Raw genomic sequence first — 13,384 nt, 5'->3', positions numbered from 1 at the left:
TGGCAAGCCTTTAATCATAAAACATCAGCGGAGAGGACAATATTGTGCAAATGTGTTCTGAATATGTCAGGTATAAATAAATCCTTTCAGGTTTTTTAATTCTCATATTAACTGCTTAGTTTGGCTGCAACATTAAGTAAAAGATTTCCAAATTTACATTCCAGTTTTGTTTCATGTATAAACTATATCTGTGTAGCTACAAGTTTTCAAGCATTAAATACTTTTAATGAGAATAGGCATAACGCACATTGTCTGAAGCCACTTGGCACAGGTGGGGTCATGGCAAGCCGGAGCCCAACCCGGCAACACAGGGCACAAGACTGGAGGGGGAGGGGACACACCCAGGACAGGACGCCAGTCTATCACAAGGCACCCCAAGCAGGACTTGAACCCCAGACCCACCAGAGAGCAGGACCAGGCCAAACCCGCTGTGCCGCTGCAGTCCCGAGTAGGCATAACTACAAATAAAATTCTTTCAGTGGTGGCTGATTATGAAGTGACACAAATATTATGGATTTATACAAACAATCACAGATGCTTGAACAGAATAGCTTGTTCACTAGGCCTTTTCTTCTTTGCTGTTGCACATATATTAATTTGGCACAAAAGACTGTTGGTACATTAAATTGTGTTCACTTCGTATTTATGCATGTCTTGCTTACATAACACTAAATCACATGGATTAATATATTCTGGCCTAAAATGCAAGAACAAATACATTCTGTATTGCTTACTTGTTACTTTTATATAAGAACATTCGTTTACCAAAAAATATGTTGGTATGGTTTAGGGCCAAGGGTTGCATTTAAACAAATCAGTTCATTTATTAAAGTTGCAATCATTCAGATCCAAGGGGGGTGTGGTGGTGCAGCGGGTTTGGCCTGGCCCTGCTCTCTAGTGGGTCTGGGGTTCGAGTCTTGCTTGGGGTGCCTTGTGATGGAATTGTGTCCTGTCCTGGGTGTGTCCCCTCCCCTTCCAGCCTTTTGCCCTGTGTTGCTTGGCTAGGCTCTGGTTCACTGCAACCCCACTCAAGATAAGCAGTTTCTGTGTGTGTGTGTGTGTGTGTGTGTGGTTTAAATCCATGTGTTTTGTTCAGTTGCTCAGACTGATTTTGCCATGAAGACTGATGTCCAGGCTATCATTGCTGGTCATCTTGGGGCAGGGATAGTACAGCATCTAGGCATTTTGATGCAGCTTAAAGCTTACAGCTGTCTCTTCTTCCCATGTGAGACGTGCTTTAATGGGTTCATCCAGTGTCCTGTTATCTTCTGCATCCCCGTGTTCTGACTTCGTCCCCCTCACTGGTAAACAGATGAATAAAAACAGGCCAGCACTCAGCAGCCTCTTAGACATGAGGCAAAGGTTTGTATGTGTGTGTGTGTGTGTGTGCGTGTGTGTGTTCAATAAACTCACTGCTAGTGCTGTCCTCACGGCCTGCAGCTGAGTGAAGACTCGACCTCCTTCCTCTGGACACACAGCTTTCAGCTCCTCACGGCTCATTCCCAGCAGCAGTGATCCGCTGAGAACTCCCAGACAGCGAACCGTGCTACGGGGAAACACGTGTGGGTAAAAGCATGCCGACACAAAAGCACATGTGTTCTGAAATTAATGTATAGGCTGACTGAAAGAATACCCTCCCACCCTCCCCTTTTTCTTGAATAAAATAAATTTATGGGCACATGTCAAGTTTGATTCAGAGGTGTGGAAAAGTTGAGAGTTAGATGCCCCCCACCCCCCCCCCGAAGGAAATTCCTGCAATATCATCGAATAATTTGCTTGTGGGCCCTCTCCACGTGCGAGCCCCTATAATTGTCACCACCTTTCACACCTCTGGCGCCCCTGCATGTCCTTGTGCAGAGAGAAAACACATATTCTGCAAGTCATGTATACTTGGGAAGTGACACGAGTCAACTTCGATATGTAACACATGGAGAGTCGGTGAGAAATATGTGAGAAGAAGAAAGGCTGCGTATCTCAGCACCGTGGCTATGTCGATTGATAACTATCGTCAAAACTTGTATGTCTCAGCTTTCTGGCTGTGTGCGCATGTCTGGGATGTTTCTGCCAGTCTTACACTGGGGAGAAACCCTTCTCCTCCAGCCAGGCTTTCACTTCCTCCGGCTTGGATCGCTTGTTCAGTGCAGCGATGGAGTGTCTTTCCTGAAACAGCAGAGGAACTGAAGGCTGGACAGAAACAGGGTCCTGAATTCTTACAGTAAATAAAACTATGTCTTGTACTGGTGAATCGTAAAGCTGAAAGTCATCATTTCAATATTTTTCAATGAAAGTTTCCGCTGAGCATAAATATACAAAGAAATAAAGCCAGACCTTGGGCTCCTCCTGAGCGGAATCGGCTTCCATGGACTCCAGCACGTTGTTGGGAACGTATCCCTCCAAATTTCTGTCATTGCAAACTTTCCACCACTGCTTAGACTGATCCAGCACCTGTGAAAAGGAAGCTCTGCAGATAATTTACTGACCAGAGCTGTGATTTATCTGAAACCCTGCTCACTCTGATGGCCCACGCAGTAACACTCTCCTTGCAGCTCACCTGCACAACGTCTCCTTTCAAGACACTCAGCTCCTGCTGATTTCTGCTAATGAAGTCATACGTCACTCGCATGTAGAGGGGAGCAGCTCCTCCAAAGCTGAAACACAAACATGGACATACGTACGGTTAGTCATCAGCTTAAGACCTATCTACACACAGTTAAGACTCAAGATCACTGAGTGTTACAGTTAAGTGATACTTTCAGTACCGTGTTGGTGGAGAGCTTCTTGAGCCGCTTTTCTGTGAGTAAAAAAGAATTGTATTTCTCAGCACAGTGACTGACCTGGAAAGAACACCATGCTGACAAAGATCTTCATGAAAAATCTGAAAATATTACTAGTCAATAAAAATGATCAACCCAAGGAAAATCTGTCCATAGACTGTTATAATCTTTAAACAAGTATTAAGATTTTAATACCTTAAGTCCATGCAATTATCTATACTGTGCTGGAGATGTTAATTTTCCTTTCAACTCTGGGCCTGGGTTTCAGTAGAGTATTGAGCTGCTTAGTGGTTAAAATGCTGTAACAGCTTGGTTTGGGACAGCCTGTGGTGAAAAGCAAGCCCTGACCTCTCATGATCAAGGCAGTAACCCTTACTCATCACCAATGGACCGGGGATGCTTACTGGAGCAAGGCAGCTTTTAATAATGTATAGTTTGCAGACTCCTTTTACATGGCTGTATGTATTTAAGAAAATTAGTTGATAACAGGAAAAAGTTCAGTGTCCCTATTTTGGTCAGCTGTTACCTGTTCATTCTTTGGTCTAAGCTCTTTCCTTGAGGGTTTGCACTGGTCCTCCTTTACCGGTTCAGGAGGCTGCCAACCATCATTGAACTCGGGGATGTATGGTGGGACTGGTTCATCATCTGGCCACATGACACTATAACCACCCAGTGAAATACATGAAGGGGAAATTGACGTGGATATTCAAACAACTAAAAAAATAATCTTCATTTTATGCTCTTTTACTCATACCCTTATTCTTACAGGACAATGGGGCTCCTTATTTGTGGTACCGCACAGGCCGATAATGTGAACTTGCAAACAGTCAATCATTGACCACTGTGTACTCCACCTGGGAATGTTCCAGGGATCCCCCAGAGACTGCCAAAGCTGGTCTTCCTCTGTGCTGGCCTCCTCACTGAGGAGCCTTATGGTCTGCTTTGTCAGCAAGGGGGAGATAACTGTGGGGGGCACTTCCACGGGATAGTTGGGCACCAGCTGTAGAGTAGAGAGGGGTGCGATTGGCAAAAAGAGAGGTAATGTTAGAGCAATATTAGAAATAATAGCCAAGGCTCTGCTGCACATACAGAAGAATGAATGTCTGTGATTGCTCAGAGGAAGCAGTGGTGGGTTCATCTGAGCTCTGGAAACCATTAGATGAGTGCTTGATCAGTAGGATACTCACAAAGCTCAGGATCGAGAACAGGCAATGGACAAAGTCTGGGGCGCTGGGGTTGTGGATCTCACCATTAAGCTTCCCCTATCACAGGAGAACACAACCAGAATAAGGGTAGCTGGCACAGGCCATACATTTACATTTATTCATTTAGCTGATGCTTTTCTCTAAAGTGACTTAAAATGTTGAGCTATCTGCTTGCCCATCTATACAGCCAGCTTATTTCACTAGAGCAACTGAAGGTAAGTGCCTTGCTCAAAGGTACTACAGCAGTAGGTGAGATTCAAAGTGGCAACCTTCACATCCTAAGGCAGCAGCTCTAACTACTAGACTTCCAGTAGCATACAAGCAAAATAGCTCAGTTTCTTAAATCAAAGACCAACACAACCAGAAGTATTTATTTTGCCCTGTAAGTGAAGGATAGATCCAGAACCATTCAACTTCTGGTATCCATGTTTGGTACAGGTGTCTGTGGTATCGGGGTGGTGTGGGAATTACTCCTCTTTTGGAACCACCATGGCATCCAGGTTTTGGGTGTCACCTTTTTCTCAAAATACATAAAACTAAGAGTTCTTTTCAATCAGAAATGATAAATGTTTCCTAGACCCAAATCTTAGACAGGCACAAAAGCTAGAAAAGACCAATACAGCTAAAGAGAGAGTGGTGTGTGTCAACTTCCAGAGAGAAACAAAAAACACTTACTAAGAGGTTGAATCCATACTTGACCTTTTGAAGACAAGAAACATACTCCTCCTGAGGTGGCAAGCCTTTGACAGCTAAAAAAGAGGAAACACATAATGCACATAACTTTTATAATAGAGGTCAAGGCAGATGGAGATGAGATTGAGCCATATAAGGTTATTCTTCACCTTTAAACATTGTTTATCTGATACCTTTGTCCAAAGCATCTTATGACATTGAGTTTGTAAACGTCTGATTGTTTACCCATTTATATATCTGGGTATTTTTACAGGGATGACTCAAGGTAAGCATCTTGCACAAGGGTATCCAAACTAGGTAGATAAATATTCTGGCCCTTGTGTTGCTTGCTATTACCGTAAAATATAAATAGATTAAACCTACAGGTCATGATAAAAAATGATTTTTGGGCATAGACCTGGGACAGGCACTTGTGACATTTCCAGACATTTTAAGAATCTCTTATAATGGCTTATACAGGAGTGGCACACCCAGGCTGCCAGAGAGGTGGAAGGAGAGAGGAAGGGACTCATCACACCTGGGGCTAATAACCAACCGAATTTCACCCCATTTTCCCAACAGCGCAACGAGACACGGAGCCTGAAAAAGTGCAGCCACGATGCAGATGCGACGCACAACCTGGCACATCGCACAAAGATCCCGCACAGCCCTGCATGCCAACCGAGAGCCCCTTTCTCTGTTCCAGTCCTACACCTTTTGACTTGTTTACCTGTCCAGGACACAAATGAATAAAGTGTACAATCACGTATTAGAAGTCTCCCAAGTCGTGTGTCACAATAGGGATTAGCAGAAATGTTCTTACACACACACACACACACACACACACACACACACACACACACACACACTTTCAGAACCGCTCGTCCCATACGGGGTCACAGGGAACCAGAGCCTACCCGGTAACACAGGGCGTAAGGCCGGAGGGGGAGGGGATACACCCAGGACGGGACGCCAGTCCATCACAAGGCACCCCAAGCAGGACTTGAACCCCAGACCCACCAGAGAGCAGGACTGTGGTCCAACCCACTGCGCCACTGCACCACTGCACCCCCTCTTCTTACATACAGTTCAACCTTATTTGTCTCTTTGTAGTATCCACTTTGACTCTTGAGCTTATTGCCCTGTTTACATTTACACATCCTTTATTCACTTAGCAGACACTTTCCCCCAAAGCAACTTCCAATGAACTCTGTGCAGTGTTACCAGCCCACACACCTTACTCACTACCATGACTTACACTGCTAGATACACTACTTACACTGGGTCACTCATCCATACATCAGTGGAACACACACACTCTCTCTGTCACTCACACACTATGGGTGAATCTCAACTGCATGTCTTTGGACTATGGGAGGAAACCAGAGCACCCAGAGGAAACCCACACAGACACAGGGAGAACATGCAAATGCCACATAGACTGAGCAGGGATCAAACCCACATCCTCTCGCACCACCCAGGCGCTGTGAGACAGCAGCGCTACTCGCTGTGCCACCACACGCCCTTGTTCTTCTTGAAAGCTGATATTCGATAGCTTGGCTTATACAGTTGCTCCATTAACAATGACCACAGATAAAGACAACAGCATTGAGGTTATATTAATTTTTTCGCTTATGCCACCTCAAGGGGGTCCCTCTTACCTTTGCTTTTCTTGTTCATCTTCATCATATTTTTCACAATGTTCTTCTTGTTGGATTCTTTTGGCAAAACCTTTCTCACCCGGTCCACGAAGACTTCTATGTCATTCAGCAGGTGGTTGAATATCTCCTTTAGTGTTTCAGATTTGGAAATAGCCAGCAACATGTGTGACTTCATTGTTTACAGTGTTCTCTCAACATCTTTAAGATCCATCAAGGACTAGAGGAGACAGAACACCCAGAGAGACCCTTACCACATCGACTTCAGTTTCAGTGTACTGGACAGGTTGAGGGGCTACCACCTCCTTGTGCTGGAGCTGATCCGTCCTGCTGCTAGGTGGGGCAGATGCTGTGTCACTGTCCTCTGATCCACAGAGAGAAAACACTGTTCATTTGCTACCCACAAGGGCTCACACAACTACTGTCAAACCAAAAGAAATGAATTCCTTAACAGGTCCTCAAATGCTATATGTAATCAGTTTAACCCATTAAGTTGTGCTCCTGCTGAATCACCATAATCTGGCCTACGTTGCGATGACAGCGGTTCATAAAGATGCGATTTGTCCATCAGTTCAGAGGGAGGTTCTGTAGCCATGAATCTGTCTGGTCTCTGCTGGCCAGTTTTGCTTTCCAGAATGTCCCTGTGTCAAAGAAACATTTAAGGACAATAAAGCTAGAAGCTAAACATACATTCAATCTTTTCTCAAAAAAAAAGAAAAAAAACAGATGTGCCTGGGGATGGTGCTCCCGCTGATGAAAAGCTGTTCCAGACTGAACACTATAGCTGCTCCTCAGTATTGTGGAGTAACTGAGAAGTTAACATCGTCACCTTGATCATTTATTAGAAAACCCTGTATCCTGTCCAGTGATGGTGACTTTTCACTGTTTGGTGTGTGCTCTTTTTTTCAGAAGCATGAATGATATTTGATTTCCTGGTGTTAGATGTTGTTTAAAGCTGTACTATGTTCTTTCCAGGGACTCTCATCATGTGCTGTAGTTGTTTCCTCACATTAGGAATATAGCGCACTTCACCGGAAACTGCTGCCGTCAGTGGAAATGTATGTACCTGTTCATGTGTCGGTCACTCACGTCTTCTTTCCGGTGCTGCACAGCTCTCTCCAGGTCCATACAGATGTACTCCGCCTGTAAAGCATGGTCAAAGAGTAAACAATATGGTATTCTTTTCAATTAGCACATACTTGGCTCAGTGTCAGGCTTTAGCGGCTTCTTCACTTGTCGTGTTTAAAATACTAATATCAACTCCACCTGCACACATCTGAACAGAACAGTAGAAGTGATAAAAATTGCTGCCACTACCTATTTAAGTTCCCGTCAAATTCTGCATCACCAGCCACTCTTGCATGCACTCTTGTGTTGCACTGAGTCATGATTTAATGCACAATGAGTGTGGGAGCTCGAGTGTCACACCAAAACCAGTCAGTATTTTAAAATACAGCTGGTTACACAGTGGTATATGTTACTGGTTTCTATAACATGTGACACTGGAAACAGATAAATACATTCTGATATATATATATATATATATATATATATACACAGTATATAATCTCTATAATTCATATCTGTTTCCAGTGTCCTTATATATATATATTTATATTGGGGGGTGCGATGGCACAGTGGGTTGGACCACAGTCCTGCTCTCCGGTGGGTCTGGGGTTCAAGTCCCGCTGGGGGTGCCTTGCGACGGACTGGCGTCCCGTCCTGGGTGTGTCCCCTCCCCCTCTGGCCTTAAGCCTTGTGTTACTGGGTAGGCTCTGGTTCCCTGCAACCCCGTATGGGACAAGCGGTTCTGAAAATGTGTGTGTGTGTATATTTGTATATACAGTATATATATTTCACACGTTGATGATGTATGTGTGTGTATATATATATATATGTATAAAGCTGAGTCTTTTGCCCAAGGTCGGTACTTGGTTTTACCCTGTAGGAATTCTGGCTTGACATGACAACCAAGTATTTTGTGCTGCTTTCTGCAGCAGCTACTGTACATTAGATTTTCCTCACCCAAAGAGATATTCATAATTTCATCATATTCACTATTCCCCTGTTTTTACCTATTTTACCTTTTTAGACATTTATATTTACATTTTTAGACTTACCGTATAACAGTCTGACACACACAGCATTCCTATCGTATACAGTACATATGGGTGACTTAAAATATTATTTTATTACGTAAAATTGGAGTTAGAATTACAAATAAACGTATTCGCATTTATTCAGATTTTATTCCCTTAAAAATGAATATTTTACAAGTGCAGATATGTTAACGCAAAAGTTGTGACAGTAATCTAAAGGACTGATGCTGACAACTGGTTTAATTCCCTTACCCCGACCTCCGCGCAGTGGAAGAGGAAGACGCTGGACACTCTCTTGTGGCACGGCTGCACTGCTATCATCAGCAGGGAGTTGTACACACAGCGGCCCAGCATGGCTCTCATGTCTGTTACGCTCTCCAGAGCCAAGGATTCCAGCTCCTCCTGCATCCAGCACACAGATCAGGGGAAGGGGGGCAGAGAGGGTGGTACATACAGGGCAAATCGAGATGAAAAAAATGCTTTTTGAAATTAAAATACACTTTTAAAATGTGAAAGATACTGTCTGCAAAACATCATTTACATCAGCAGGTTTGTACGTGCATTGCATTGGCGCTCTGTTAATTGTGAGTTTCAGTTAATTCACGTTGACTGCAGAGAACAGAATTTTGCAGCAGTAGGTGGAGTTAAGTGTCTTCATCAGTCACGTTATTTCTCCAGTAACTCTTTTCAGCTGCATTCCAGGGAAGCTGGACCGGCTCCCGGGTGCACTCGGAATAGCCCTTTTAAGCATAAGGAGGGCAGCTTCTTAATGGACAGTGTTTGTTGTCTCTTAATCGTGGATTTCCCTTCCAGGAAGCGTTGCTCAACTGTCGGTCAGCTTCTGCTGAAGGTGGCTCCATCCGTACCAGTGCCTCCACTTCGGTCTCCTCCGCCCTCCCGGTTTTCTTCATTCAGCTTCACACACTCCATGAGCTTCTGAAAGCGCTTGGCTTCCTGACATAATTAATTTCTAGCCCTGTCAAACTTTTAGTGGACATCTGTGTGTACTCTGATCTTATTTGGCTACTTACCTCCCTTGTCATCATTCTCTTCCTTTCCATATCTTTTACCAGACATGCACTGAGCCATAAACTACATCTTCTTTTTACATAAACCAAGTATTTTTTTCCCTCATCTCACTCTTTTCTTTGTCAATTCATTTTAATATAGCACTCTTTGCAGGGTTTGTGCAGAGTGCTTCACAAAGCTACAAAAAGACTGATCTCAGGTAATCTGATAACACGATGAAGCTCTTTTAACCTGCCACACTTTCACTGAGCCTTACCTACCTTTGTTTCAATGTCTGTCATCTGCAGGATGTTATTTTGAACTTGTAGAAACACATCTTGACCCCAGATCTGGCCTTTGGCATCAAGGAGCTGGAGATGGGTCACACAGTCCTCCAGACTACGCATATCACGTCCATCTAACTCGCAGGTGAGAAGGTGCTATAGGGAAAATTGAAAGGTTATGTGAACAAGACTGATCCTTCAACTTGCTGTTGGTCACTCTGTCTGTTGAGAACTCATTCTCAAACTGGATAACTTGGTCAGTCTATTTTGTCAATCAAGAGCTTGGGATGGAAAGATGCTCAAGCTTCTACTTCCCCCAGCCTCATAGCCAGGTCCAGGCTATGGTGATATCTCACTCGGACTACTGCAAGTCCCTCCTCTTTGGTATTCTTTTAATCTCAATTGGTGGCTTGAGCTCCCTCTCTCCCTCAGAACTTCTGAATCCTTCCCAGCATTCAAGAAAGATTTCACAGTTCTCTTTTGGGTCCATTTCTCTCCCATTTCCCTAACAACTACAGAAATCAGTATAACCCACCTGCCATGGTTATCGCTGTATCTGCTATGTGACATTCACATGATCATAGGCAGTTACTTGATTGTGTCCCACCGAAATAGCAGTTTCAGAGGAGCAAGCTGCACTTTGAGAATTGTGATTATCTGTTTATGAAGCTTTTTGTCTGTTGCTCAATGTATAATATGTATAGTTTTTACATGTACACAGCTTTTAGATGTATAGCTTTAGAATAAACTTGATGTAAATGTAGATTAAGCACTCAAGCATTCTGCAGTAGCTTCCATTCTGCTTTGTGTGCCAGAATCATTTCACAGCTTCTCCTCACCTCCACCCGGTGCTGGAAGCTGTGCGGCCGCCTCTGTAAGGACTCTGCAAACTCTTTCCTTTGGTCTGGATAGGGATAGCAATTTCACTTACAGCAGCCTCAACTGCCCATAAGAACTTGCCCCGGAGCAACAACACCGTTCACTGAAAATTGTACCATATCTCTTTGTTAAGAAATAGACCTTGTTTTCTGAACCTTTTCAATTCAGGTATGAGGAAGTGATCTATTACTCTTGAGCAAGGTGTTTACTGTAACTTGAAATACTCAAGTACAATAATCGGTATACAGATTCGGCTACTGTATATAAATGAGAAAAACGTCAAATTAACGGACAGGACTTCAGATGAAAAGAGTCAAGCTAAATCTGTCAGTAACAACTCGTCACACTGGAATTCATCTGCATTTTGAACTGTTTTTAATACCATTTAGGGTCTTTTTATCTATGGGTCATCTCTCATTTTGGATCTTTCATTGCATTAAGATGATTATTTAGCGCTTCTGCTCTGATTGGAGTTTGTACTTACTGCATGAAATAAGGTCAGTGCCAGTATTCACTTGAAGACATGATGGTTCATTACAGGGTCAGTACTTACTGTAAATAAGTTTTCCACTGGGCCTAGATAAGCTGGACCTCTGAGAGAGTGGCTCCTCCAGGAAAATGCTACTAAAACATAAACACAGGCTCAACTGGCAAGAGTCCAGAGCTACACACTTTAGAAGAAATGTGTGAATCCCTCTAATACAGAACGGAAGTGGTTTACTGGAGATGGAATGGATGTCGGTACACTTTCATTGTGCTTATTGTGATTGAACTGGAGTGAATGAGACTGGTTGACACTGAAGTCCCATTTGAACTGGCCATTGAGCATGGAACGGTTTCTCGGAATATCTATTTGATTCTATGGTGTCTACTAATCAAATTTCTCATGTCTATCGTCTCCGAATTCACATTTTTTCTACAACTAAGCATCCACTTAGCTGTTAAATAAATGGAAGTAATCTTTCTGATGTTCAGTGCCAGGCTGATAAGTTCCATCATCTACTGATGATGGGGGGGCGCTGTTAATAATTACAAAGTTTTCTGTGAATTTTGCAGCTTGCAAATCTCCAAAGAATGTCTCTGCTTTAGAAGAGGGGCATTATGCAGAGAGAAAAAAACACCATGCGAAGCACCAAGGAGTCTTGCCAAAGAGTCGTCTCAATGTGGCGCAGAAAACCAACCCGTACTACTTGTGGACGTACCTGGACTGAAGAGAGCTGTCGAAGGAGCTTGTGTCATAGTCGTTATGGTTGCTATTCCTGTACATCCTGGAGTCCTGGCCTCAGATCTACAACACGGGAATTAACAACCAGATTCATGACATTCTGCCCATCTTACCAGCCATATTTCATGTTCACAACAGAAATACCCCATCCATTAGAATACACATTAGCAATAAAAACATACACCTATTTGATCTGAAACACTTTTTACCACCATTAGTATCACTGACAACCTTTACTTAGCTGACACCTTTGTACAAGCCGGTGACTTCAATTCCGGGAAACTACCGTTTCTCAAGGGTACTACAGCAAAGACTTAGATGAAGGACTATCAGACTGCAAGGTGAAAGCCCTGGCCAAGATCACATTTGACTACTACCATGTGAAACTCTTCTTCATTATTACAACAATTAATTCCTGTAACTCCCTCGACAAATGTGTCATTAGAATCAATGGTTACAATAAGATCTCTACTCGATTACAGAAATTTAGCTGTAGTTGAAGTGTGAAAGCCAGCAGACGTCTGCGTATCACGCAGAACATGGCTGTTCATCAGATAATGAACCCTTACGGTGCTGCCCACCTGACCACTCCTCTCCTTCCACCACTGACCCTCAGCTTCAGCCAGAGTTGGAAAACGTGACCTGCCAAGAAAATATGATTTAGCATCTTGCCTTACAATTTTCTCTTAAATCGCCTGCCTGCTTTATGTTTGTGCTATAGTCGCTTAATAAAACTTTAAGACAGAATTATTACTGTACAAGCATATTTCAGAATTGTTTTCACTAGTTAACTAAAGGCACTGGCTTTTCCTTCTTAAAAACACACATCTAAAGTGTTTCAGTGATTGCTTTCAGAAATCATAAGAGTGAAAATAAATGCAGTATATACATACCTCAGCTTCGGGTGAAGTCAGCTGACAAGTTGTCCAAGGTAGACCTTTAGTCGTCACGCCCAAACTAGTGGCTGGTTAATAATTCATTCAGTTTTACACACCTTATTTATAACTCGGGATCGATCCTGTACAATAGTAAGAAAACAAAGGTTTGTTGTGGTCCACAACACTGTCTTAAACCCATGGCTCACCTTTCCTAATCCACGGTACTCTAGATGCCCTCGCCACAGCCTTAATAATAACTCAGACGGCCTTCCTCTTGTGACTGCCTCTGTTTCCGAGCACGCTGTACACTGAGTCCTTAACTTATGACAACAATTAGGACCAGAACACTGTTTGTCACGATATGTTTGTAACTCCAAATTTGCTTTTAGCACATCACAGTCAATAAAAGTTAATGCTTACAGGACACCCTTTAATAAGTCAGGTTTTGTTTTTTGTAATATATATATATATATATATATAGAGTATACATATATATAATACGTAATATATATATATATATATATATATATATATATATATACATACAGGATACATATATATATGAAATACTGTAAAATAAAGTAATTTTAAAGTAAAAATATAGTGTATAACATTTCCATCCACACTTTTCAAAAACAGTTTGTCCAGTACATGGTTCTGCTCTATCCTAAGAACTGGTTGGACCTTTCAGAACCAACCAAC

At 42.8% G+C, this 13,384-nt stretch overlaps 1 protein-coding gene across 1 annotated transcript; it reads right to left on the bottom strand.

Moving 5' to 3' along the window:
• Positions 1-1,077: 1,077 nt before the first annotated feature.
• On the bottom strand, positions 1,078-12,721 carry LOC108933580 (epidermal growth factor receptor kinase substrate 8-like protein 3). Its single transcript, XM_018750758.2, has 21 exons — positions 12,698-12,721; positions 12,386-12,446; positions 11,782-11,867; positions 11,133-11,203; positions 10,540-10,604; positions 9,698-9,856; positions 8,661-8,810; positions 7,399-7,452; positions 6,893-6,950; positions 6,564-6,673; positions 6,313-6,439; positions 4,655-4,728; positions 3,962-4,036; positions 3,629-3,774; positions 3,301-3,433; positions 2,760-2,791; positions 2,552-2,648; positions 2,329-2,445; positions 2,075-2,160; positions 1,414-1,546; positions 1,078-1,301 (listed from the first exon to the last, which is right to left on the bottom strand). The coding sequence occupies exons 3-21, from the start codon at positions 11,844-11,846 to the stop codon at positions 1,299-1,301; spliced, it is 1,755 nt and encodes a 584-aa protein (XP_018606274.1). The 5' UTR covers positions 11,847-11,867; positions 12,386-12,446; positions 12,698-12,721; the 3' UTR covers positions 1,078-1,298.
• Between the last annotated feature and the right edge of the window lie 663 nt (positions 12,722-13,384).

The sequence above is a fragment of the Scleropages formosus genome, chromosome 16, assembly GCF_900964775.1.
Source record: "Scleropages formosus chromosome 16, fSclFor1.1, whole genome shotgun sequence".
In the NCBI taxonomy this organism is placed as follows: Eukaryota; Metazoa; Chordata; class Actinopteri; order Osteoglossiformes; family Osteoglossidae; genus Scleropages; species Scleropages formosus.
Note: the sequence above shows the minus strand (reverse complement) of the source record. Positions and strands in the feature narration are given on the sequence as shown.

Coding starts and splice junctions, on each gene's coding strand:
- LOC108933580 (XM_018750758.2), bottom strand. CDS start 11,846: ATGTACAGGAATAGCAACCATAACGACTATGACACAAGCTCCTTCGAC. Junction 11,204..11,781: donor GACAGCTCTCTTCAGTCCAG/GTACGTCCACAA, acceptor TTTATGTTTTAG/TAGCATTTTCCTGGAGGAGC. Junction 10,605..11,132: donor CAGTGGAAAACTTATTTACA/GTAAGTACTGAC, acceptor ATCCCTATCCAG/ACCAAAGGAAAGAGTTTGCA.